The sequence below is a fragment of the Glycine soja genome, chromosome 7, assembly GCF_004193775.1.
Source record: "Glycine soja cultivar W05 chromosome 7, ASM419377v2, whole genome shotgun sequence".
Taxonomy (NCBI): Eukaryota; Viridiplantae; Streptophyta; class Magnoliopsida; order Fabales; family Fabaceae; genus Glycine; species Glycine soja.
The window spans coordinates 14,819,307-14,845,238 of NC_041008.1; the positions used below are offsets into that span (position 1 = coordinate 14,819,307).

The 25,932-nt window shown below is 32.5% G+C and overlaps 4 protein-coding genes across 6 annotated transcripts; all 4 read right to left on the bottom strand.

The window, feature by feature from the left end:
* Positions 1–316: 316 nt before the first annotated feature.
* Positions 317–2,959, bottom strand: LOC114418863 (feruloyl CoA ortho-hydroxylase 1-like). Its single transcript, XM_028384402.1, has 2 exons — positions 2,401–2,959; positions 317–1,204 (listed from the first exon to the last, which is right to left on the bottom strand). Exons 1-2 carry the CDS (start codon positions 2,883–2,885, stop codon positions 622–624), a joined length of 1,068 nt encoding a protein of 355 aa, XP_028240203.1. The 5' UTR covers positions 2,886–2,959; the 3' UTR covers positions 317–621.
* A 2,893-nt stretch (positions 2,960–5,852) lies between these two features.
* On the bottom strand, positions 5,853–6,158 carry LOC114420402. The gene has a single exon (XM_028386309.1). The coding sequence runs from the start codon at positions 6,156–6,158 to the stop codon at positions 5,853–5,855; it is 306 nt and encodes a 101-aa protein (XP_028242110.1).
* A 3,335-nt stretch (positions 6,159–9,493) lies between these two features.
* Positions 9,494–13,652, bottom strand: LOC114419491 (hexokinase-2-like). 3 transcript variants are annotated; one of them, XR_003668264.1, is made up of 6 exons: positions 13,573–13,652; positions 13,168–13,402; positions 12,522–12,704; positions 11,406–12,230; positions 9,976–10,001; positions 9,494–9,862 (listed from the first exon to the last, which is right to left on the bottom strand). XR_003668264.1 is itself a non-coding variant. In XM_028385167.1 (2 exons), the coding sequence occupies exons 1-2, from the start codon at positions 12,747–12,749 to the stop codon at positions 12,129–12,131; spliced, it is 330 nt and encodes a 109-aa protein (XP_028240968.1). In that variant the 5' UTR covers positions 12,750–13,496; the 3' UTR covers positions 11,406–12,128. The 3 variants fall into 3 exon arrangements, 1 of the variants encoding a protein (XP_028240968.1); XR_003668263.1 differs by having other exon boundaries at positions 12,522–13,402; XM_028385167.1 differs by lacking the exons at positions 9,494–9,862; positions 9,976–10,001; positions 13,573–13,652 and having other exon boundaries at positions 12,522–13,496.
* A 1,163-nt stretch (positions 13,653–14,815) lies between these two features.
* LOC114418864 (hexokinase-1-like) lies at positions 14,816–20,034 on the bottom strand. Its single transcript, XM_028384403.1, has 9 exons — positions 19,602–20,034; positions 18,559–18,709; positions 18,299–18,481; positions 17,877–17,951; positions 17,524–17,679; positions 17,319–17,417; positions 17,114–17,244; positions 15,814–15,895; positions 14,816–15,569 (listed from the first exon to the last, which is right to left on the bottom strand). The coding sequence occupies exons 1-9, from the start codon at positions 19,871–19,873 to the stop codon at positions 15,222–15,224; spliced, it is 1,497 nt and encodes a 498-aa protein (XP_028240204.1). The 5' UTR covers positions 19,874–20,034; the 3' UTR covers positions 14,816–15,221.
* Between the last annotated feature and the right edge of the window lie 5,898 nt (positions 20,035–25,932).

Sequence of the window (25,932 nt, forward strand, 5' to 3'; positions counted from 1 at the left end):
TTTATTTTAATTTTTTATAAAAAAAATCATTTTAAGACGATTCTATCAAAAACCGTCTTAGAATTATCAATTTTTTCATTTTTATTTTTTTAAAAATACATCCTAAGACTATCTTAGAATGTCATCATTTTAAGATGGTTATTTTATCTGAAAATCGTCTTAGAATTGTCATTTTTCTAAGAAGAGTTTTTAGAAACCATCATCATAGATGTGAATATTCTACGACATTGCTTATGACGACAATTGACAACCGACGTAAAACACACTTTTTTTAGTAGTGTGTACTAGTATCTCTTATAATATTTTATAAAAAAAATTAGCAATTCTACTCACAAGCATCTGTATAATAGTTGTAAAGTACATTGAAATGATTAAAAAAAATAGCAAATGAACTTTAGAAGTTGGTTTATAACACAAATAAACCTCGACTTAAGGGATTTTCACCAGCCCAATGTAAAACTAATATTCAAAGCCAATTTATTGTGAACACGCATACTTCTAAACTATATTCAACATAAGCTATATAATGTTGAAGAGCTTGAATATATAATTTGCTTCATATCATAATTAAATAACTTCAAATAAGTGCATTACCATAGTACCTCCCAAATCCCAAAGGAATTAAACTTGGCATATCTTGGCATATTCAACTGTCAACTTTCCATCATGAGCTTTCCTGAAGAAATGCTTCACATAATCCGAATACAACACATTTTTATACAGGGCCTTCTCTCCACTAGCAAGCACTTGAGGCAAAGGGCCAATAACATCTGAGGGTCTAGGGTTCACAAAAATAGGCACTGAAACCCTAGTCTTGCTTCCATTGACTGACACACGATGCTCAATACTCTTGTATCTCCCATTGCTCATTACTTGGAGTGCATCACCTATATTGATCACTATAGCACCGGAGACCGGTGGTACATGAATCCAGCCGTGGTGGTTCGGTGCTCGGACGTAGAGGCCACCAGTTTCATCTTGAAGGAGAACAGTTAGTGTTGAGACATCAGAGTGTCGCCCTATTGCTACCGTTAGATCATGATTTGGGCAAACAGGATAATAGTTGAGGTTGATCCTCTTTGAACCCATAAATAATGATTCATTTGTCTCATCAATTTCACTCACATTTAGCCTCTTCATTAACACATTTAAAAGTTGTTTGATCAAGATTTCAGATCTCTTCATGTATTCCAGCGCTTCATTCCTACAAATTAAGTGTCATCCAATCAAATTTGTTTACATGTTTCTCTCTTTAATTGCTATATAAACTTCCATTCAAAATAATAAACATGGCAATTCAATTGGGTAAACAATACAAAATGTTTGGTGCAATAGGAAATGAATTATGCTTTTGTAAAAAAAGGAGGAGTGTTAGTAAATTAATTTTTGTCAGTATTAACTTATTTGTAAATAAAAATATTTTTATTCTAAGTTTTGAACTTATGAAGTATATATCCTCTTACTATTTAAACATCTTTATCTTTTGTCACCAGTTGACTTTTTAATGGATTAACTTACTCTATAGAATATAAAAAGAAAGGAGTGATACTTCAATCCTTAACCATTATATATATATATATATATATATATATATATATATATATATATATATATATATATATATATATATAAAATGATAAGTTTCTTAACTCTTTCGTAAAAGGAGTTTTGTTCTCACGAACAACCTTCATTTTACAGACAAGCAAACTAATTTCATTAAAGGGGAACACAAGGGGTGAACAAAACAAAAAGTTAATACAATAAGTACTACTACTCGTTAGATATATAAGTCAATATCACGAGCAACACTAAAGTTGAAATTACAAATTAAGACCAGAATATTTTTAAGAGAATATTGAACATATAATATTTTAGCCAGTACATTACATATGATAAATGTTTGTTATTACAAAATTAAAATTTATAATAAAAAACTATGTAATATATACAAATTAATATATAACTAAAATTCATAACAAATAAATATCTTTGGGATGTGGATATATAAAAATTATATTTTATATAAATTGCGATATAATATTTTTTAAATATTGAGAATTTCTTTAAAAAATATTAAAATTTAATTTAGAGATAGAAACGAAAGAAAGTATGTCGAAAGAGATGAACAGTTAAGAATACCAAGTATAAAAAAGAGAGCAGTTTGAAATATTAGAAAGAAAGAAAAATTAGTTGCAAGAATAATTTGTGAAATGTACATCCAAAATAAAGAAGGAAGAAAATCATAAGAATGTCTAATTAAAAGACAAGGGAGAGTGAGGCTAATTTTTGTATTTTGATTTATAATATGAGTAGAGTAAATAATTTTTGTTTATATTTTTAAAAAAAAATTGTACTTTGATATTGTTATTTAATTGAAACAAGGTTGAGATTTAATTTTACCTGCATGCAGGGGGCCATGTTGCTGCAGCCTCATCCTCAGAAACATAAAAGAGGCTTAGATAATCCTTCCACTCTAGGGCCTTCTCTGCTTCAGGGCTAAAGCTAGACCCATACCTCACATGCTTTGTTGAAGAATTCTCTTTTGTGTACTTAACTTTTTCCTTAGGTGGCAGCCCATAAAACCTATAAGTTGCATCCTTGACACTGTCCAATACTTCAAGGGGCACCCCATGGTTGATGATTTGGAAGAAGCCCCACTTCTCAGCTGCATCACAAATTGCATCTTGTACTTTTGGGTCATCCCAATTGGACATGTCAATGATGGGAATGGACTCTTGAGGTACAACATTGATCACCCTCTCTTCCAAAGGTTGGACATATTGACTTGGGAGGCTCTTTAGGCCCATTTCAGAGAGGCCCTTTACTCCATTCCCTTGAAGCATCACAAATTCAGTGAGATCTGAGGGGATTAAGGTTGGTGCCATGTTAATTGCTTGATTGAGTGGATATAGCTTAGAGGTTTAGGTGTTGCTAATTGAGATTTTTTTGCTTAACTTGGTTCTTGGGAAATTCATGCCGGGCACAACTATTTATATGCAATATATAGTTGGAAATAAATATAAAAAAATGTTTCCATTGCATACGTGGATAACTTGCCTTAATGTTTTAATTGCCTTACCAACTCAAATGACAAGATACATGTAATTTTGCTAATATACCTAGAAAGCCCGCATGATGCATGTAATGTCGTGGAGATATATATATAAAACGCAATACTAGGTTAATATGTAATTAATTAACAATAGACCACCGTGGGGCATGCAACATATGTATACGTAAGGGGGGAAAATATTTAAGCACAAAGTCATTCATCCCATTTAATTGTAATAATAAGAAATGTTGTTAACACACGCTTTCTAAATTCCAATACACTGCTAAAAAAACCTCTTTCTAATAAGCTTTATATTATTAGTTAAAATTTATTTTAAAAAAATGTCAATCTTATTCCAATTTAATTCATTTTATCTATAATTTTATAATTTTTGACAAATTTTGATCAACAGGAGAGAATGTTGAAAGGAATGGGTTATTAGCACTAGTCCACATTTAAAGTGTTTGGTTGAGGGAAAAAAGGAGTAAAGAGAGTAGAAGTGAGAGATTTACTGTGGTTTGGTTTAAGTAAAAGATGAGAAAAGTTATATATATATATATATAGTCTCACTAGAAAAAAATTTCACGCTAAAGTGAGTGGACTTGAGTAGAAATGCTCCTTGTTTCATGTACTGGTATACTATAAGCCATACAAATATTCTTTCCTCTCCATTAAATGTATCCACATAATGTGTTGCATAATCGGTCATGCTATCCATCTCCTTTTATTCTTCTTCTACTATTATAATAATAATATTATTATTATTATTATTATGTTTTTATTCAATATTATTTTTTTCTTACCTACCAAGCAACCAAGCAACATTAATTTAAATAGTTCTCCTCTATTTTATTTTATTTTTCTTCAACTAAACAATTAATTATATTTTCATTTTATTTTCACCCATTTTTCTTCTTTTTTCCCCTTATCTATTATTCAGTCATTTCTTCAATGGATATTGTGTTTCCATTAGAGGGAATGCTATCTCTTGGAAGAGCAAGAAGCAAATTGTTGTTGCCCGATCCAGTGCAGAGGCTGAATATAGATCTATGGCCATGGCTACATGTGAACTTATGTGGATCAAACAACTACTTCAAGAATTGAGATTCTGTGAAGTTGGGCAGATGAAGTTATATTGTGATAACCAAGCCGCTCTCCATATTGCTTCAAATCCAGTCTTTCATGAGAGAACCAAACACATAGAAATTGACTGTCATTTCATTCGGGAGAAGCTATTGTCCAAAGAAATTATCACTGAATTCATTAGCTCTAATGATCAGCCAGCAAATATTTTGACTAAGTCATTGCGAGGACCTAGGATTCAGTCTATTTGTTCCAAGCTTGGTGCATATGATCTATATGCTCCAGCTTGAGGGGAGTGTTGAATATCTTTTGGGGTTTCTAAATTAGATTTGTATGCATCATTACTAAATATTTTTTCCTTGTTTTAGAAGTCAGCAGACATATACTAGACTAGGCTGTCACATAGACTAGGCTAGGCTGTCTTTTTCCCCTTTCTCTCTCTTATGCTTTGTACTCTATAAATTGTAAGCTGAAACATGAATATCAAGGGTCATGTGAGTGAAATTTCCTCACACTTAAATTCAAGTGTATGTACTCAAACAATCTCAGAATCATGCAAAATCAGGAAATTAAAGACAATCATTCTCTCATAGTTATAAGATCACACATTTCATTGAACATTTATGAAGTGCTTAGCTTACTATATCATGATTTCCGTTCAGACTTTCTAACCTCTTCATTCTTGTTTTTCGATTCATACTTCATTACTTCACAATAACGCCTACTCATAAGAATCAGGACTTGGACAATTATCTCATCAGTACACAGTATCTCATGCATCAATTTATCTAGAACAAGTCACAACCCATTACTAATTTCCTATGTCTCTATCATGCAATTTTTTTATTCAATGACTAAAATTAAACTACTAGAATTAACTGTTGAAATTAAAATAAAGAAAAAGAGAAATAAAAGAAAAGAAAAATAAAGAAAAAAAATCTTGGCCAAAATGGGCCTCAATCCTATGTGGGCCCTGGATCCCAAGCTCTATGAGCATCACTGATGTCCGCAACATAATCATCATCAGCTTCGGCATTTGTGACATCATCATCAGTAACACCAGGGGTGTCACCCCCCCCCCCCCCTCTAATAAAAGGAAGTTGGAATCTTGGCCAAGCAACCTGGGCTAGGAATGCCTCTAGTGTCATCACCGCTTCTGGAGGGAGAGATGGTAGAGGCTCTGTATCAGTAGGTATTAGTCGTGGTGGAGGCTATGCAGTATAGGGAGGAACTACTTCGGCTAAGAAGAAGACAGAGAAGTTTGGCCGGTAGGTAGAAGAGAGACATCTGGTAGAGGGGCCGTTGGTGGAATGTCTGGAGTGGCTCGGGTCCTAACCTGTTTTGACCCCAGGAAGACACTAAAAGAGTCTGCAGGACTCACAACTGGCTTGACTTCAACTTCTTCTAGAAACGCAGAACTCAGGTGCCCCCCCCCAACAAGGTTAGCTTTTTGCTAAATTTCCTCCTCCTTAAAACAAGTCTTGCTATCATTGGGATGCTCAATCACCTCAAACAAGCTGAAGGTAGTTTTCTGGTCCACCACACTCATCTCCAAGTTGACATTCCCTATGTCCACAACACAAGTTGCAGTCAGAATGAATGGCCGACCCAGAATCAAGGGGATCTCAGCATCTTCTTCAACATCCATGATTACAAAGTCCACCGGAAAAGTGAGTTGGTGGACTTTGACCAAGACGTCTTCAAATACCCCGAATAGTTATGCAATGGAACGGTTTGCTAGCTGGAGTGTCATCCTTGTAGGAACTATCTTTAGATTTATGATTCTTTGGCACATGGACAAGGGCATCAAGATGATGTTTGCTCCTAAGTCAATGAGAGTCTTCCCTATGGACACATCCCCAATGGAGCATGGGATAGTCATGTTTCCTGGATCTTTGAGCTTGTGTGGTAGCTTCCTCTGAATCATTGGACTGCAATTGCCCTCTACCACTATGCTCTCATTATTGATATAATTCCCTTTCTTTCTGAGGAAGTTCTTCAGGAATTTGGTATATGAAGGCATTTGCCTCTCTAAAAAGAATGGTGATCTCTAGCTTATTGAAGATGTCAAGAAAATGAGCAAAATATTGCTCCTCATTTTTCTTGGATGGCACCAAGGGATATGAAACTTTCTTCACTGGGACTGAGAGTATCTCCTTTCTAGCCTCCCGAGTTAACTGGCTCTTGGTCTTGGTCTTAGTGGTTGAGACCTCATCACCACTCTCCTTACTTTTATTTTTTTTTCTTTTTCTCCCTTTTCTCTCTTTTTCTTTTCTCCTTCCTCATCACTCACATCCTCCTCAATTCTCTTTTTCTTCTCAACATTTTCCCTCCTAGTGAAAATTACCTTGCACTCCTCCTTGGGATTCTTCTTAGTATTGGTCACAAAGGTTTTAGTGGGTCTTTCAGCCATTTGCTTAGCTAATTGGCCTATTTGCATCTTCAAATTCTTGATTGATAAATTAGTGCTATTTTGGTGTGACAAGGTGACTTGAATGAAATGCACCAGCATTTCTTCCAACTTGGTGGTTTTCTCATAGAGGTTGAGCTCTTGGTTGGGAAGTTAATGGGATAGACCTTCTTGGTTGAAGTTATTCCCTAGATGAGATCTCCAACCTTGGGCCTAAGAGAAATTTCATCTCTGATTAAATCTTGATAGTCCTCCTTGATGGAATCCTTGATGATTCTAGCTACCCATGTAGTTGACTTTGTTAGATGCATCATCTTAGATCATGCATGAGCCTGACTCGTGAGCACCACCACAGATGTTGCATCCCCCAATGTGCATGACTAAAGATAGAGAAGGTTGCACTACATGCAGCTGTTGAGGGAGATTACTTAGAGTTGTTGTAAGGGTCTCTAAGGTCTTGGCCAAGAGCTTGTTTTGAGCTAACATAGCATCTTGAGAAGTGAGCTCAAGAAGACTTTTCTTTGTGGGTGTGTAGGCTCGATCGTTGAGGATGACATGATCACTGACCACCATATTCTCTATTAGCTCCATGGCTTCTTCTAGAGTCTTCAGTTTAATCTTCCCACCGGAGGAGGCATCAAGGAGCTGTATGGAATGGGGTCGCAAGCCATCAATGAAGATGTTGAGCTGGACTAGCTCACTGAAACCATGTGTCGGAGTCTTCCAGAGTAACCAATGGAAGCAGTCAAGTGCTTTACTCTACGATTCATCAAGGAGTTGGTGGAAGGATGAAATTTCCACCTTTCCCTGAGCAGTCTTGGACTCTGAAAAGTATTTCTTTAGGAACTTTTCCACCACCTCTTCCTATGTATGTAGGCTATTCCCTTTGAACGAGGGAAGCCATCTCTTTGCTTCATCGGCCAAGGAGAAGAAGAATAGGTTGAGGCGGATGGCATCTTCTAGAACTCTCACTATCTTCACCATGTTGCAAATCTTGATATATGTGGCAAGGTGTGTGTATGGCTCTTCACTCAGCAGGCCATGGAATAGATTCCCTTGGATCAATTGGATAAAGAAATGTGGATATATGATGTTAGCAGCTTGAACGTCCGGTCTGGCTATGTTGGTGAAGTATTGAGGTGTAGTAGAGCTAGAGTAGTCCTCTAGCGTCATCCTCTGTGGATGGTATTCTGCCATGACCCGTTCTTTAGAGAAAGGATGTGGACTGGTCACAGGAGAGGGAGAGGATAATTCAGATGAGGATCCTCTCTCTCCTTGATTGATTTGCACTTCTTGTTGTTCTCTTCTTCTTCTTGTAGTGTTGTTCCTTCTACAAGTTGCTTCGATCTCTAGATTCAAGGGAATAAGGTTTTCCTCGCAAATGTACCTCGCATACAAGGAAAAGAAATACTAACGTGTAGGTTATCAAGGTAAGCGTAGCAATTTGTCACAAGTAGTAAAGTTAGAATGAAAGTTCAAGTCTCGAATCCACAAGGACTTTAGTTGTACTTAAGTGATGTAAATCCAATTTTTAAGCAATTAGAAGAAGTAGAAGAGATAGAGGATTATAAGTGTGAAATTGGAGTAAAGCAAAGAAAGAGATAACAATAAAAATAAATAATGATTAAAATGTAGAAAGATGAAATCAGAATATGATAATGTTGGGTCATAACATGTCAAAACTATTTGTATTACAATGTTAATAATTTTCTGTATATAATGCAATCCTTGTTTCCATCCATATCTACTAAGATACTCTATCTTTGGTTTTCCACACGAAGAGCCTAATTTGTTTATCTTTTCCCCCCAAATTTCTTTGCAAAGATAAAAATAACAAACTGAATTAAGATAAGAGATGCAAAAATTGGTCAAAACAAATATCAATCTATTTCTAGCAATGAATTTATTTAAATATTCTTCCCCAATTCTTTAGAAAACAACCATTTTTAAATGCATTGCGCTTTAAACATCATTATATGGATGATCAAGTCATAATAACACAAAAAGCAAAGAGAAGAATAATAAAAACAAAATTGCATTAAATAGATAATGGAAAAGAATTACATTACAATAATTTGGTCTGTCAGACTCCCAACAAAGGGGGTTTAACCTCTTATAGCCATGAAAAGTTTTACACTTCAGGGACTAATATGGATGGATGAAGGGACAAGATGACTAGAAGAAAGAAAGTGGCTTCTCCCTAAGGGATAGACTCAAACTTTAGATTTCTTCACTAGAGAGCTCTGGGACTTGGTGTATTTTTTTTTCTGCTTCCTACTCTTTTTATAGGGTAGCTTACTTTTAAGCGAATTGTCCAATTCTTTTTACTCTTCTTCAAGACTTTTTCTTCAGTCTTTGCATCAATTTTGTTCTAAAGTACTTGAAATCTTTTTCTTTTGACTCCGTTAATAAAAAATTACAAAAATATTAATTTCTTCATTAAAAACAATAATAAAATGAAAAAATTATAATCATTATTAGTCAAAATTGACTATCAAATTAACTCAAATTTCACAGTTATTAAATTACAAAATAAATATGGTTGAATTTAAATTTTAATTTGAATTTCAAAATTCAGATTTGGTCATGAATTTAAATTTGGATTAGATTTTTATGATTATATCTTATAATTTATTCTAGATTTAAATTTAAGATTATCTTTTTTATACTGTTAGATTTAATCAGGTAATATTAGTTTTAATTGAATTTTATCGTATCTTTAGTCAAAATCTGATTTAGGATTTTTTTTTTTTATCTTTTGACAAAAAATAAATCAGATTTGATTTGATTTATAGTTTTTACCTTTTTAGATTTGACTTAAAAATTCTATATATTGTAATTATTTTTTTTGTGAGTAGTCTCTACTATTATTCGTGAACTAATCGAACTTATCAGATTTCTCCATTACGCTCAAACTAGATTTATCAATCAGATTCTCCATAGCTGATTTTGGCATCTTTACTTCCGAAATTTCTTGTTAATCGTAGGACGAGGGTCATTGTGTAGATCATACCAAAGTTTGTGTTCCCCGTAGGGCATTTGGTTGCGGTCTATTACATCAATTGGTTTTTGCTCTCGTTGACAACAAAATTAGGTTTTTCCATACAATTCTAATAAGAGAATGATTCATGTAGATCATTCAAATACAATCTCGTAATCCGTGGCAAGATATTGGTCGCCTTAAAACATTTCTTACACGCCTATTTTCCCTTACACGTTGGTTGCCTTCGTTGTCAACTTTACCCTTGTCCTGTCCAGCAAAGATCAATAAGGTTGATTCTGCTAACTTTTTAACTATTAAAAACCTTTGCGATTCCCTGCAACATGAGTTGATCAAAGATAATTTAGCAAAAAAACTAGTAGAGCAACAAATTTCTAAAACAAATGCTAGTAGTGTTGGGTAGATTAATAGATTTTGGCCATAACTTACAATTTAAACTTGCTACTCCAATTTTTCTACTTGAAAGCATTGCAGCATATGCATAAACAAATGAAATTAGTTAATAGCGATTGAAAAGAAGGATGCACTTCTCAAACTATCAGCTAAAAAAATCATGTAACTTCTTATAAATTGCATATACTTATCATTTGGTGCTATCATTTAACTTCTTATAGATGATTTTTTTTCCTCGCTTCTTTTAGCTATATCACTATCAGGTTTGCTTCTACTTACCAAGCTAACATTGCAATATAATAAACATGTAATATGCATATAATAAAACATCTAATTCATAGAATTGAGTTTAATTAGTCATTATATTTAATTATATGAGAACATAAAATGTATCTGTATTTGATTATGAGCTCTGTCAAAGGTTTTTATACCATTAATTTAGAAAAATATGAGCACCTACATGTGAACAGCTCAAGAAAATTAGTTCAAAACCACAATTAGACTAAAGATTAAAAGAACAACATTAGCACCTTCTTCCCTTTCTCATGCGCAATCCAAATGGCACCGTGCAATTGGACACCTTTTTCAAATATTTCATGTGAGAGTTGATAGTTAAGAAATAGTTTCTCTATTAAGAAATAATTTCAGTTGTTGGCTTTGGAGATCTCTAAATACTCCAACTCCAAATATTTATGATTTTCACAGCTAATTTCCAAGGACTTCTTAAATCAGAGTAGTTATAAAAAAAAGATAAAGGGAATCTTAAATTTGGAGTCACAAAATAACCAAAGATAAGGAAAAACTTAAATTTGGGCAATTAAAAAACAATAAAAATAAGTATGCAAAGTAGAAGATTACTGATGAAAAAAGCCAAAATATAGGTAAAGTTTTGAATTATATAACCAAAATATATAGAAGTTTTGCTAAGTTCAGATATGATAACCAAAATATAATAAGTAAAGTTTTGAATTGAAATCATTCCCTTTTGTTTTTCAATAAATTAAGGTCTTACTAACCAGTTTCTTTAGCATTTGCCATAAATTATTCCTTAACGTGGGAGAGACAAACAGTGTAACCAAAATAATGCCCCAGTAATTAGCCAAGAAGCACTGAAGCAGCAAGGTTGCATTTGCAGCAAGAACACAGAGCCCTACAAATTCTTCCCTTTGTAACACCCCTTTTTTTTAAATAAAAAAATTTAAAAATTAATAGAGTTTTTAAAAATTAAATAAATGAAAGAAAAAGATTTTTTTAATTAAAATAAGGGTTTCATAGTATTAGAAAATAAATACATTAAAATGATGATTTAGAAAATAAATGAATGTTTTAATTGGTTATTTACTTAATGAAAGAATAAAATAAAATTCTTTTTTATAAAATAAAGAAAAATAGAATAAATAATAAGCTTAGAGTACTAGGATAAACAAAGACATACTCAGTTTCTACAACTATCATACGTTTCTTACCTGCTCTCAAATCCGTTCTCCCTTCTTCTTATTCCAAAATCTTTTCTTTTCCTGCATACATCCAAACTTGTCTCCTTAAAACTACGATCATGGACTAATTAATCATTGGATCATCCTGAAATTTGTACACCACCTTCAGAACTCATTTTTGCACATTTTCATTGTTAAGATTTGCAAACGAATGCCTGTAGAGAGAGAAAAGCCCCTGACACAAAGATAATAAAATTGAGGCTTCAGTTCCTTCTTCTTCTCTCTAATGTTTGGAAATTCTAGCAGTGCAATCAAAGGAAAAGTTTGACGATTCTTAGGAAAATCACTGGAGATGTTGTTATCGCTGTCAGACTATACACGTTATCCCGCTTAGAGGTAAGAGATAAGTTTATTGCAATTGAGGTTAGAGTGAATATGTATAACGATCCTAATAGGATCAAATTAGGGTTAATTTTGGGATGTTTTATGCGTTTTAATTTTTCCTATAGAATGATAACTACAAATTGACTTTGTTTGACAAATCAATTGATGTCCTGATGTAAAATTAATATCAGAGATTGATTTTGTATTTTCTCTTTTTCGTGCTTTTTAGGGTTTTTTTTTATAGTTTGGAATTAATATTTTAATTGATATTGACAGAAGATTTATAATAGATTGTGTGGTGTATTCCTAGGAAAAAGATTTTTAATGACAACTCTACTATATAAATATTCAGGGGAAAAAGAAAATAAGTTAAAAAGAAAGAGAAGTGACACTGCCTAGAGCGGCAACAGGCTTATCCAGACCAATTTTTTCGAAGGACTTGGTTAGCTCACCCACCACATCTTCTCCAACCTACAAACCACCCAAACAGAATCAGTAAAAGAGTAACTGCCGATAAAATTTTACGTGAGAAATGCAGAGAAAATTGGTAGAAGGGGGATTCTACATTTGAAAAGAGTTCATATGATACATTTGTGAACTATAATAGGTTAGCATCGTAATTTCCAGTCTCAAAAATACAATGCAAAAGCAGTAGTGTTACGTGTGTATGCTGACAGGGACAGAATGAGATGACAATAAGAAAGAATGGCAAGGTAAGGCAAATAGAATTGAACATAACAAAATCAAGGTAATAAAAATTACCATATCCTCAATATTGAAACTCTTAGTCCACTTTATTAGATTTCCAGATGCAATTGATGTTTGCCTCACTGGAAACGAGAAGGTAAAACCCAGTTCCCTTTGTCTGCCAGGGGGAGGGTGTAACTCTTCAGGCTCAGAACTAACGAACTTTGCGAGCTTAGCTGCTTTAAAATCAACTAATTCCTGCAATCTCATAATTAATATATTTAAGAGAGCAGTTAGGCTCATTACTCATTACTCTAATAGATTTTCTCAAAACTGACTTACATGTGAAGAACCAGTCATCAAATGAGGAGGAATGGAAACTTTTTCAGACTAAAGTATAAACAATGGAACAAGGTAAAGAATGAGCCGGAGAGGGAAGAAACCTTCAAGAACTAAAATTCATATGACAAAAGTATTCATCTACTTCTTTTTCATCAATTAAAAAAACACAGAAAAATTAAGTCATTCTTCTCCCACAAGTGCTTAATTAAGGAGAAGTTTCTTCAAACAAGGCCTTACTTCACAGAGATAATATGAAAAACCAAGCAGAAACTCACTAAGGAATCATGTAGTATAACAAAAACATGAAAACCAGTTATGCGGAGTGAAATTAAAACAGAAAAAGCAAATTCTAAGGAAAAAGGTGATTGATTGAACAAACCCAGAAGGGAGATTATCAACATAAGTGATCAACATCTCGAGCTTGTTGTCACCTTCAGAAGCAAGGCCTACATGCATCTCAACGTTCATGGCATCAGCAACATGTCTCAGCTTCGCAATTGAGGTCCCACACTGCTCCTCAAACTCTTTCATAATAGCCACCACGCGACCCCACTTTCCGGAGCTTCTCATGTGGTGGCGCGCCACCAGCGCCACTGCAGCACACACCGCCGCAGCTGTGCAAATTGGATAATATCAAATTGGATACAAGACAGCCTCTTTTTGGCAGCGGTCAACTGTGCTGGAAATATGAAGAATAGAAAAGTATACCAACTTCCCTCCTTTGGTACCAATGAAAGAAAGATGAAAATTTTTAAATTTGTGTGGACCATACATAAACACTTACTCTGTTTTGTTTAAGCTTCAGATTGCCAACAAGAGCATGCATTGGTGAAGATAGTAAAAAAAGTTGTCTTTGGTGATGCTGAAAAAAAACCGTCCAACATCATTTAAAAATAAAGTCAAGTTAGAATATATAAGTGAGAAACAACCCTCACTCTTGAGCTAGGTTTTGAGGTTGAGTTATGGTTAAACTTCCCAACATTGTTGTTCACGGAGAAGATTCTAAGAGTTTCAAAACAAAAAGTGGCCACTTGAATTTAAAGCTGGATTTTTTGTCTAGTTTTCGGAATGTATTTTTACATTTTAGACATTAATTTGGGAACATAAGTGATTGTTAAGAGCAGCTTAATTGGTGGTCAACGTAGTTATGATTAAGAATTCCATTTTTCAGTTGTCTTTCAAAAAGCAAGGGCATTGACATTGAGGATAAGACACTAAACATGGAAGTAAATGTGCCAGAATAAGCATAATCCTCAACTTGAAACAGAAACGGCCATTGACAAATTAAAATAAGATATACATGTAGAATTTAGTCGTCAAACTTATTAACATGGCAATACATTGTTACATACTTACATGACCTGTATTTATTTATTTTTACATACAAATTAAATTCACTTTTGTCTCTTTACTGTTCCAGTACCATATTGAGAACAATCATAGGATATTTGGCAAGGAATGAAGTCACATGTTCATCAGTTGTATAATGAGTCACATGGTCAAACTGTTCTGTAAGAGTAAGACAACAGACATGCTTACCACAAATCTCTGTTGTTTCCCTTTTGCAAATGCTTAGTCTTAGCCTAAGAAGTTGGGTACGTAAGTATTATGATCATCATTATTACTGTAAGATATGCTTGTAAAGTTGTCTTTCATTTTGCTCCACCAAATGGAGGCACAAGACAGTTACCACTTACCACATTCGGGTTCATACACATTAAAAAAATATGCTAACTTTTTTGGTCTAGGCTGCAAGTATCCTCCACCGGAGACGATCTTGTTTGAGTTAGATCGAACCACTATGGGCAGCAAAGAAAAATATGCTAACTTTGATTGTCATTTTTGAAGTTATTTTTACTAAAACAAACATACAAGGAGTTCTGGAAGTGGTAACCACTATTCAAATAATTAGCTAGCTTTGCCAAGTTCAGATAGTATCTACTTCTACTTCGTACCCCATTGCCCAGAGGCTCTTCGCTATGCGAAGGTATGGGGGAGGGATGTTGTATAACCAAACAAAAATAGAATAAATAAAGCCAACTCTTCATCGATAAGTCGCAAAAGCTTTGAATTGAAATCATTCACCTTCGTCAATAAATTAATCCTGACTTATTCTCATTGAAAACACATGTTACATTGGGAAAACGAGACTACTCAAAAGTTTACATCTCTCCTAGTATTTAATGTGGGAGAGACAAACACTGTAACCAAAATAATGCACCAGTAATTGGCGGAGAAGCAGCAATGTTGCATTTGCAGCAAGAAGAACACAGCCCTAAAAATAACTTCACAGTGGACTTGGTCCACCTTCCTGGTTAAAAGCTCTCAAGGACTAGTAACTAAGACTTTTCTGCTTCAATTTGTTGATCTAGTAGGTATACAAAAAAATGAAACTAGTGTTACACTGATTTACCTTGGCGTTAAACCACATCTTCAGGACTCCTGCACTCCCAAATACTGGGAGTTAGAAGCTGCCAGGAGGGCTGCTCCAATTCCAGAGCCATCATTAGAATGTTCAATGCCAACTGTCTCATCTGCCTCATCACCCAACAACTCCTTTAGTGTACTCTCCAAGGAACTTCTGAATTTAGCGTAGTGTTCAAACAATCCTCCATCCAGTGCTACGACTGATTTCTGTTTCTTCCCGTCCTTTACTGTGTCTCTTCCTATTTTCTTGAGGATGCTAAAAATACCAGCAGCTGAAAGGCGGGCTCCCCGAGTAGCAACAATATCACAGAGTTCCACAACAATCTTCCTTGTTTTCAGGGATGTGTTATTGATCTGACAGAAAGGAAAACAGTGAGAAACTTTTTTCTTTTGGGGAGGAGAAATACCAACCAACCTATATTTATTAAGTGTCCTTAACAAAATGTGGATGAATTTGTTTTTAACGAAAGACCACAAACAATAAATTCACCAAAATTTCCTGACTTCTATATCTAATTCAAGGAAAACAATTAACATGATCTGAATGTGCGAACAAACAAGCATATTTATATTCAACAGGGTCAGAAGGCATCCATACCTCTAATATATCCTTCAATTTGTTTCCAACCACCTTCAGATCTGAAGATGTATCATGATGCATTGCAGACATGTCAGGTGTCCTATACATCCAATAAGATGTGAAAAACTCAAAAAGCTCCAATACAAATAAAATATATAGTAAAATAACATGAATGAAAATAGTGCCATACAAATGAAGAAGATGTGTACAACTCAAATTAGGGAAAAACAGGTGATACAGTATAAATATGACACCCCCCACCCCTCCCTTACAAGTTTGATAAGCATATAAGAAACTTGCCAAGTTGTTTGAATTTTTTACAGTGTGCTAAGGGCTCTTAGTACCCTATCCATTTTGGATTTGGCTCCTCTAAAATGAGGAGAGTGCCCTTTAGAGGGTAAAATGCAATAATAACCATTAATTAGGAAATCAAGGGTTGAGATTGTAATTAATTTTAGATTGTGTTATATATGTATTTGATTTTACCAGAATTTTCACCCTTGATTTCTAAATTAATGGTTATTATTGCACTTTATCCTCTAAAATGCACCTCCTCACTTTAGAGGAGCTAAATCCTTCAATTTTTGGCATTGCTTAACCATCCAAATTCCAAAAGAAGACTAATTAGGAGGCAATGAAAATGAGCTATCAGAACTGTTATGCTTGGTAAGATAAAAAATGAAGAAAAGAAAAGGAGAGGCTACCATGTTAATTTTACTCTTCACAAAAGTTTTCATTGGAATTTTGAACAAAAATATAAAAGAACAATTCAAATATAGAAATGCGTTCTCATGATTCACCAGTATTTGTTCAAAGATTATAGTCATTAAGAATATATGATTCACCAGTATTTTTCACCCAGATTTAAAACCCATAAAATCCACCCATCTCCATTTTCAATCTTTCTCTAGTTTGCACTTTTTCCTACCAGCCACCAAACATGTCTCAAAGTAGGTAATAATAACCCAATTTGGTACTGCAGCATTCTTGGGCTAAATAATTTCAAAATGAAACAAAAGAAGGATGAGCAAATGTCAGTGGAGAAATCTGAGATAGAAGAGGAAAAAAGTGGATTCCGCAGTCTTTTAAATTAAATAGATGATACAAAGATGGCACGTATGAAGAAGTCTGAACAGAGCATACATTTTAGCTTGCTCAAATTAATAATTCAACCAATTAATATGCAAACAAAAGTTTCTGAATCATTGTTGCCATGCTGTTAAGGTAAAAAAATACAAGAAATTTCTAAAATAAGGCCAGATGGCAAATAAACAAGTATAATCAGAGATAATGAGTGAATATGGATAAATTAAAATACCTAAGAACGAAAGGAATTCTCAATTTTGGAGGAACAGTATCTCCAAAGAAGTCAACTTCTTCCGCCATCTTCAACAAAACTCTCCTTACAATGTCACCTAAATACATACCAGAAACTATCTTCTCAAAAATCTGCAAAGAAGAGTTGAAGAGCATTATACATGCACATTAGTCATTTAAACCAATGATAGATAGATAATTATTACCTGTTCTCCAGGGTTTAAGCTCTCCGCATCTAGAGCTTGATCATATTCTGTTAGAGGAAGATGTGAGGAACAGAAATTACCCCACTCCATGTTAATAACCTATATAATCAATAAATAATCATTACCATCTCGTTAGCTGCCTCATGGAATCATTGTAAACACGGTTCTATCACACAAGAAAATAAGTGCCATATAACCTACTTACCATCTCTCCTGATTTTGGTAGAAGACCTTGCCATTTTGGAATTGCATGTGCACACTCTACATAAGCTGCATTTGTCCCTGTACCAAGAATCACTCCAGCAATGACATCCTGATTGCTGAATCTAGCTCTAGCCACAGTTCCAACTGTGTCATTAACCTACATCACATCACCAAGTTAGGTTTTGTCTCTAGTTTAAGGTCTTAACAAACCAAGAAATTTAAAAGAAAAAAAAATTGAAACTGCAAAACTCATTAATCCAAATTTTCTGCCATATACAAACTGAAAATTATTCTCAAAGCCAGACTTTAGGGGGAAAAGAAAACAAGTTATAAAGAAAGGAAAGTGGAACTGACTAGAGCTGCAACACGCATATCCAGACCAATTTTTTCTAAGGACTTGGTTAGTCCACCCACCACATCTTCTCCAACCTACAAACAACCGAAACAGAATCAATAAAAGAGTAACTGTCACAATACCCTGCTCAATTTAATAGTGGGAAACAAAGAGAAAACTGTTAGAAGGGGGATCTGAAAAGAGTTCATATGATATACATTTGTGTCTAGTGAACTATAAGAGGTTAGCATAGTAATATATGGACTCAAAAAGTATAATGCAATAAAAGTAGTGTATGCACTGAAAGAGACAGAATAGTCGTGCTTGCATGTATCTGGATTATGCATCACAATCATGATCAAAAGGAGATGAGAAAAAGACAGAATGGCAAGGCAAGGCAGATAGAATACTAAAAAAAAATAATCAAGGTAACAAGAATTACCGCATCCTCAATATTGAAACCTTTAGTCCACTTTATTAGAGTCCCAGATGCTATGGATGTTTGCTTCACTGGAAATGAGAATGTAAAACCCAGTTCCCTTTGTCTGCCAGGGGGAGGGTGTAACTCTTCAGGCTCAGAACTAACAAACTTTGCAAGTTTAGATGCTATAAAATCAAATAATTCCTGCAATCCCATAATCAATATATTTAATAGAGTAGTTAGGCTCATTACCCTGATAGATTTTGTCAAAAAAGACTTACTTGTGAAGAACCAGTCATCAAATGAGGAGGAATGGAAACTTCTTCAGACTCTATTTTGACAACACCTTTCTCCTTCCCACCTAAATGCACTCGAAGGGTTCGGAAGTTTGTGCCACCAAGGTCTAATGCATAAAAGAGTCCTTTCTCATCCCTATAAACAATGAAACAAAGTAAAGAATGAGCCAAGAAAGGAAGAAACATTCCAGAATTACAAATTCATATGACAAAAATATTTATCCACTTGCTTTTCATCAATGAAAAAACACAGAAAAATTCAAACTCCCTCTTTCAACATCTTGCTTTCAGATTACCCAGAATGCACCATAAAAAATCCAAAGCCTTATGTACGACTAAACTGTTATCATCTACTGGAACATCAACAACTGTATGCTTTTATCACCACAACTGATCAACAAAGAAATGTTGGAAGGCACAGGAAAAAAAAGTCACACATAGCCATCCAGTCAGGAATAATCACCAGCATCTAAATCATCATTCATTTATGCTATGTTTGGATAAACTTCTGAATAAGCACTTATAGGAGAAGAAGACAAAAAGATAAAGTGCATTGAGCTTCTTCCATGAGTTAAAATTAGCTTATATACAAGCTAATTTAAAGATACACTTCTCTATAAGCAATTACAGGAGAAGAAAATAAGAAGGAAAAGTGAAATAAACTACTCCCATAATATGTTTACGGGGAAATTTATCCTAACAGGACGATAAAAGCTCTCTAATTTAGCTTTTTCCAATAAGATAATTTGAAAACATGAAAGAAATTTAATTCATTTTACCACCTTCTTAACCTCCTACAAGTGCTTATCCAAACAAGGCTCTTACTTTCTTACTTCACAAGGCCATAAAATGAAAAAGCCAAACATAAAAAGCATGAAAAGCAGTTATGGAAGAGTGAAATTAAAACAAGTGGTTGGTACGAGTGGTACTAGACTCGACATTGCAAGAGTGGTAGATACTCTCTACCAAGACCAATAACAAGGTTAAAAAAAAACAGATTTTAAGAAAAAGGTGATGGATTAACGAACCCAGAAGGGAGATTATCAACATAAGTGATCAACATCTTGAGCTTACATCCACCTTCAGAAGCAAGACCAGCGTGCATCTCAACGTCCAGGGCATCAGCAACCTGTCTCAGCTTCGAAATTGGGGTCCAACACTGCTCCTCAAGCTCTTTCGCAATAGCCGTCGCGCGACCCCACTTTCCGGAGCTCCTCGTGCGGTGGCGCACCACCAGAGCCGCCGCGACACACGCCGCCGCCGCGCAAACCACCGCGGTTCCGACCGCCACTTTCCCCATTGATTCACGTGGGCGGAATCTAATCTTAATCTATCGGGGTGACAAGAGACAACCTTTTTTTTTTTTGCTTTTTGGAAAGTACCGAGATTCTATCTTTCTTACTCGTGCGCCATGGTCGGTATCAGAACATGTGGCTTATTACAATGAATGGACCCAGAAAATAAGGAGAGCCTACACAATAAGATTAATATATAAATAAATAAATAATGATACTCAATCAAACTCGTGCATAGAAAATGGAAAATACAATATAATGCCTAGATCTCAAATATAAGAAAAAGGAAAATAAAATCGCACTTCAATAAGAAAATTAATTAATTATATTTAATTATATTAATTTTAATTAAAAAATAATTTTTTTAACATATCATTCATTTAAATTTTATATCAAAGATAACAAAAAATCAATAAAATTATCACCTCAATTAAATCAATGATATTTTAAAATAATAATATTAAATAAAATAAAATTAATTATAATTTTCTTATATTTAATATCAAGAAAAATATTTTTTTTCTTATATTTGATACCAGATGGAGTACATATTAATTTTTTTTATTATCTGAAAATAGATCACGGTATCTCTTAAGTTAAGAGTTAGAGATTAATTTTTCTCATGATTTTCACCAATTTAATAGAATTTTGTAAGAGTTGGGAATTGAAATTCAAAGTTTATAATTAAATAGATGGTTGGTAAATCTCAAAATAGAAATAGTTAATCTCCAATAACATTTATTTAATGAGTAATTTTTTCCTATATATATCGTTTTTGCTAGATAAACTATACTACGTCTCATTAAAATACTGTCGAGTTATTATTAAATTTGATTGAAGTTTTCTAATTAAAAATGTAAGGTGAATTTACGTCAAAAGTATCAACTATCAAATAATTTGGGTAGACAACTTTTTTAGAATAAATAATATATATATATATATATATATATATATATATATATATATATATTGATGTTTTTCATGTTGCTATTTAATTACAAATTATTCAGTATTAACTATATTAAAATATATAATTTACAAAAAAAAATATTTTTCTTAAAAATTATGTCAAAATTAACTTTCTTATATATAACAATATAAATTACACCATCAATACACGCCCTTTTCTTTTAGAAGTTCAGTACACGCCTATTAACTTCTTGTTCTTACAATATGTTTGGAATTAAGTCTTAAAATCATGCCTAGTATAAAATTCGTGTCAAATAACCCCATTTATATTTTACAATATGTTTGGACATGCATCTGACCATGTAATTGGTAACTTAGAAGCGATACCATATAGCTTCTACGTTATTTTTTAAACCTTAATATATAAAAAATTAGTGTAAAGATACATAATTTACAAGAACGTTGCTTCAAACAACATGGATTGAGATGGATGCGACACAAAAAGCAAAATTGCACTTAATCATTTTGGCTTTTATTCTTTTATTCATGCACGTACGTATTCAACAAAAATTAAATTTAATTAACTTCTGTTTTTTGTTGATATATTGACTACAGTATCTGTTCGGTGTTAGTTGCCGTATGTAAGCAAACATGTGTTGCATAGAGCTTCTGTATTTGGTATTGTGTATCATAGTTGTGAGGGCTCTTTTTATGGCACTTCAATGATCCAAGTTTATTTGTGCTGTGGGGAACACGTAGGATGCAACAATGTTATGATCATCAATTAGAGTTGGGTTTAATAAAAGAAATTAATCTCTCATTATATAGTAAAGTTTGAATATAGGTTAAGAGAGATACCCACATAAAAGAAGATACTACTAATGATATGATTCACTTGAAAAGATGAACAAAGGAGTTAGGTAACATAATTATTCATGCTATGATACACAATTTATTGTACTATACCATCTGTCTTCACAAACGATTGACCACCAATGAATGCGTTGAGGGTTCATATCTTTTCTATTAATATGACTTTTTGGTTGGTTTGCTAATGACTTTTAAGCATTGAGACTGTTAACATTTGAGATGCTCAAGGTTGTTTTACCTCAGTAACCTCTTTTTTCTTTAAAAAAAAAAAAAATACCAATGGATGCGTTTGCTTAGATTTTGCAAATATTTGACCACCAATTAATGGATTTTTGTTTAGAAAGGATTTTGCTCATTTCTAGGCTTCAACTAGGAAAAAGTGGAAGTTGACCGTTCTTGTGGGCCCAACTTCACATCTACAACTTCAGTCATTGTTTGTAATAATAAAAAGAAACTTTTATTTTTTAAGTGGTTAACGATATACTTCCTCTTTCTCTGTATATTATATATTATTGTAAGTTTTAATTATCTAATTCATTAAAATTAAAAATAATAAATTTATGTTAAATTTATAATTTTTTAAATTATTCTTATCATTAATATTTTGTTTTTAATTATTTATTAACATTTTTTCTTTTAATAAAAAGTATTTTTAATTTAAAAATAATTAATACAAAAAATAATATAATTGAATTTTTTTTAAAAAAAATATGATTTCAATCTTATAAATAAAGAAAGAATAAGTAATAGTATTAAATTTTTAAATTTCATAAACCTAAATTAAATTAAGTACGGAGTATATAACTATTTATTATTTACTTACTTTAAAGGCAGGGTTATTGTAAAAGAATTTCATCTGAATTTTTGTTATGCGTAATTTCATCTGAATTTGTATGTGTGAAGTGAAAGATTTGAAAAGAAAAACACGAATGTGATGCTTTACTAGTTTGAAAAAGTAGAGCAGACAAATTGTGTTCAAATATGTACTACTTTTTCCCCCTTTTTCATTATATAACTTTTTTAATTTCAAATAGAACAATGCTTAAAGTCAAAAGATTATTTTCGTGAAGCTCATGAGAATTTTTAAAAAATAAACAAAAACAGGTGGGTCTCGAATTGTGAGTAATTTATATATTTTAAATGAGCAGTTGAGCAATTGTATTCGGTCCTTGGTGAACGGGATTCTAATCAATCAAAATATCACAGCATTGTTTAAATTTTAAAAAATAAAACTATAATTTAATTGAATTGCATCGTCGGTTGCTCCATTTTCACATTTTATACAAAAACATGTATAATATGATAAGTATAAAAAAAAATCACATAATACAGTGATAATGACTATGACACGAGTGACCAAGTGAACGGTACCTGTTTCTAGTTTGCCATCAATTTTAAATAATTTTTATCGTCCATATCGATTTTCTAAATTGTTTTCTCCGACCAAATTATTTGTCAAAGGTAAATTTCTTTGAAATAGGAACTCATTCCCAAACATCTACCAAAAAATGGTTGGTAGTAGTGAATTTAATTTTTTTTTTAAAAGTGAAGTCTTAGATTTAAATTTATGAACGAATAAAATTTGAATAAAAACACGATAGATCAAGGATTTAATAATTGAGAGGCGAAATATTAAACTTCAATTTTTTTTCTAGTCAGCTAGCATTAAATTAATACTAAATGTATTCATAATTATGTGTTTTTCAAATCCATATAAGAACATATATTAGAGAATATATTTATATAGAAGATAAATTAAACATTTTTTAAAAGACCTAAAATTACAAAGGGCAATCATCAATTTCACATGTCACCCAAGAATCCTAATAAATTCATAGTAAAAATTGGTATCTATGTTAAACATGTTTTTCAAAAATAAATCTTATTATGTCCAAAAAAATATACTAAATTAGAATAAATTATGTCGCTCACTAAATTATCTTTTAAAATAATAGTAGCCAACAACATTGAATTTACTTTCAAATAGTTTAGAAATAGAAGTAGGAAAATATTGTGTCATAACAAAGACTTCAACTTTATGATAGACCTTACATGATATATAATATGCTTTCATAGGTTTACATAGCACATATTTATGGACTCTTGCACTTGAGATAAAAAAAACACATTGAAACCTTCCAAACATTAATAAGAACAAAGATGAAAGAATAAAAATAAATACAATATACATAAAGTGATAATTGAAAGATAGAACATTTATTGATGTTTTTCAAAATTTAACTTATCAATTTCTTATATAATGTTTGTAAGTTTTAAAGGTTAATAAATAATCTTTAATTCTCAAAACAATATAAAAAGAATGTTGATATAGTTATTTGATTATAAAAAATTATTTATAAATTTTAAAATAACAATAACATATTAACTATTAGAAATAAAAATATATGATACTCAAATATTTTATCTAGAATAAGAAAAAAATACAATTATCTCTAAAAATAAATACTACAAAAAAAGAATAAATATTCAATTAAAAAGTAGAAAATATTTATAAGACTTAAATGACTTTTTTATGTTGTAAATAAATAATATTATCCATATAATTAAACATCTATTATTTATATAATTAAACCACTAATAAAATAATTATTATATACATATATATATATATATATAATGAAAAAAATTCAAGGGGGTCAAGGCCCCATACATATATATATTTGTCTGCCCTTTATTGAGAAAGAAGATTTCATTAAAGATAAACAACCAAATTTTTTAATATAGATTAATCAAGAATAAAATTAATGAAAAATCTACATTAATATCATATGATCCATGACCAAAAGTACTCAAACATCTTTGTCTATGAAGTTTTGTCCAAAATGGTTTGATCTTTCATATTATTTTATTGCCCGTAATGATCCAAACTATGCTTAAAGTCTCAAAACAAAACATCTTTTATGTATTGAAATTCCGAATTTGCAACTGTTGTCCTCACTTGACCAATATCAATTGAATGCAGAATGCATAATAGCAGCCAATCAGTCCTGTTTAACGAATAAAGATTTCATTTTCTTATATTTCCTTTTAGTATGATATTGTAAATTTGTAATTGTAATTTTAGATCAAATAGATACAATAAAACATATTCAAAATAACTTATACAAAATCTGAGTATAAGTCTATAACACATGATACATAGTTATATATATTTTATCCTTCTATTGCACAGGTTCTAGAAATCATAAAATATCTCAGTTCTAGATGTCCAATAAAATGTGGGTTCATATGCTATTATTGTACATGGGCCACCTCATGCTTCGATATAAAAAAAATACTACGTAACACATAATGAGGCCTTGTAGGTTATGGTTGGGCTTTTACATCAACTAATTAGGTCAAGTTAGGTTGTGATTTGAAGTGACATCAGGGATAAAGGTCCACCGGAATTCGGTGCTTTTAGTTAATCTATATTTTGTCACAGTCAGTTGCTTCCGAAAATTACTTCTCGTGACAACACAATATATTTTAGATTAATCTTTTTGAAATGTAAAAGGTGTCACTAATTCGGCAAAAACACCCAAAAGGGTCACTTTTACATTTTATTTATCAAATAGGAGTTGTTTTGTAATTATTTACTTGGGGGGTCTGTCTTTTTATTACAAAGCGCCCCCAGGAAGGCGCTTCCATGGAGCACGCGATACGTGGCACAGCGCGGCGCGAGACAGCAGCAGGGTAGCGCCCCTGATGCGGGCACGTCTGGTAGCGCCCTGCCGCTGAGCGCGACTGGTAGTGCCCAGCGCGTGGGCGCGACTGGTAGTGCCCCTGACGCGGACACGACTCAGGCGTCTATGTATTTTTTAAATATATTTTAATAAATTAAGCTGATTAACGATTAAATAATTTAAAAAAATATTTGACATGTACATAATAAATAAATAGTTATCACTTAAGGTTTATAGAATACTTATGTCAACATTTAAAATTGATCACAAAAATTAAAATTGTTGATTTTTTAAAAGTAAAAAATAAAATATCTCCATTAAAAAATAATGGGACTAAAAGTACAAATATAAGAGAATAGAGGAACAAAAATTGTATTTTAACAAAATTAAACATTTAAATTAAAAAAAAATACACGCCCCCCTTCCCAGTTCCATTGAGTCTGGGAGAAAATGTATTTTTTTAGTGGATCTAAATCTAATTTTTTTTTTTTTTAATGTTAAGAGATGTTTAAACTCAACCAAGGTACTGAATCAATCTTTTACTTATCAATTCAATGAGTCATCTATTATATGTTATAAAGTTCCAAAAGATCATAACT

What these genes read in the sequence shown, in the direction of transcription:
- LOC114418863 (XM_028384402.1), bottom strand. Translation starts at nt 2,885, where the DNA reads ATGGCACCAACCTTAATCCCCTCAGATCTCACTGAATTTGTGATGCTT. An exon ending in ACATGGCCCCCTGCATGCAG is followed by an intron (nt 1,205 to 2,400) that starts GTAAAATTAAAT and finishes CTTAATTTGTAG; the next exon opens with GAATGAAGCGCTGGAATACA.
- LOC114420402 (XM_028386309.1), bottom strand. Translation starts at nt 6,158, where the DNA reads ATGCCTTCATATACCAAATTCCTGAAGAACTTCCTCAGAAAGAAAGGG.
- LOC114419491 (XM_028385167.1), bottom strand. Translation starts at nt 12,749, where the DNA reads ATGAGCCTAACTGCTCTCTTAAATATATTAATTATGAGATTGCAGGAA. An exon ending in GTTTCAATATTGAGGATATG is followed by an intron (nt 12,231 to 12,521) that starts GTAATTTTTATT and finishes GGTGGTTTGTAG; the next exon opens with GTTGGAGAAGATGTGGTGGG.
- LOC114418864 (XM_028384403.1), bottom strand. Translation starts at nt 19,873, where the DNA reads ATGGGGAAAGTGGCGGTCGGAACCGCGGTGGTTTGCGCGGCGGCGGCG. An exon ending in GTTGATAATCTCCCTTCTGG is followed by an intron (nt 18,710 to 19,601) that starts GTTCGTTAATCC and finishes CATTGTTTATAG; the next exon opens with GGATGAGAAAGGACTCTTTT. An exon ending in AATTGAAGGATATATTAGAG is followed by an intron (nt 15,570 to 15,813) that starts GTATGGATGCCT and finishes CCTTTCTGTCAG; the next exon opens with ATCAATAACACATCCCTGAA.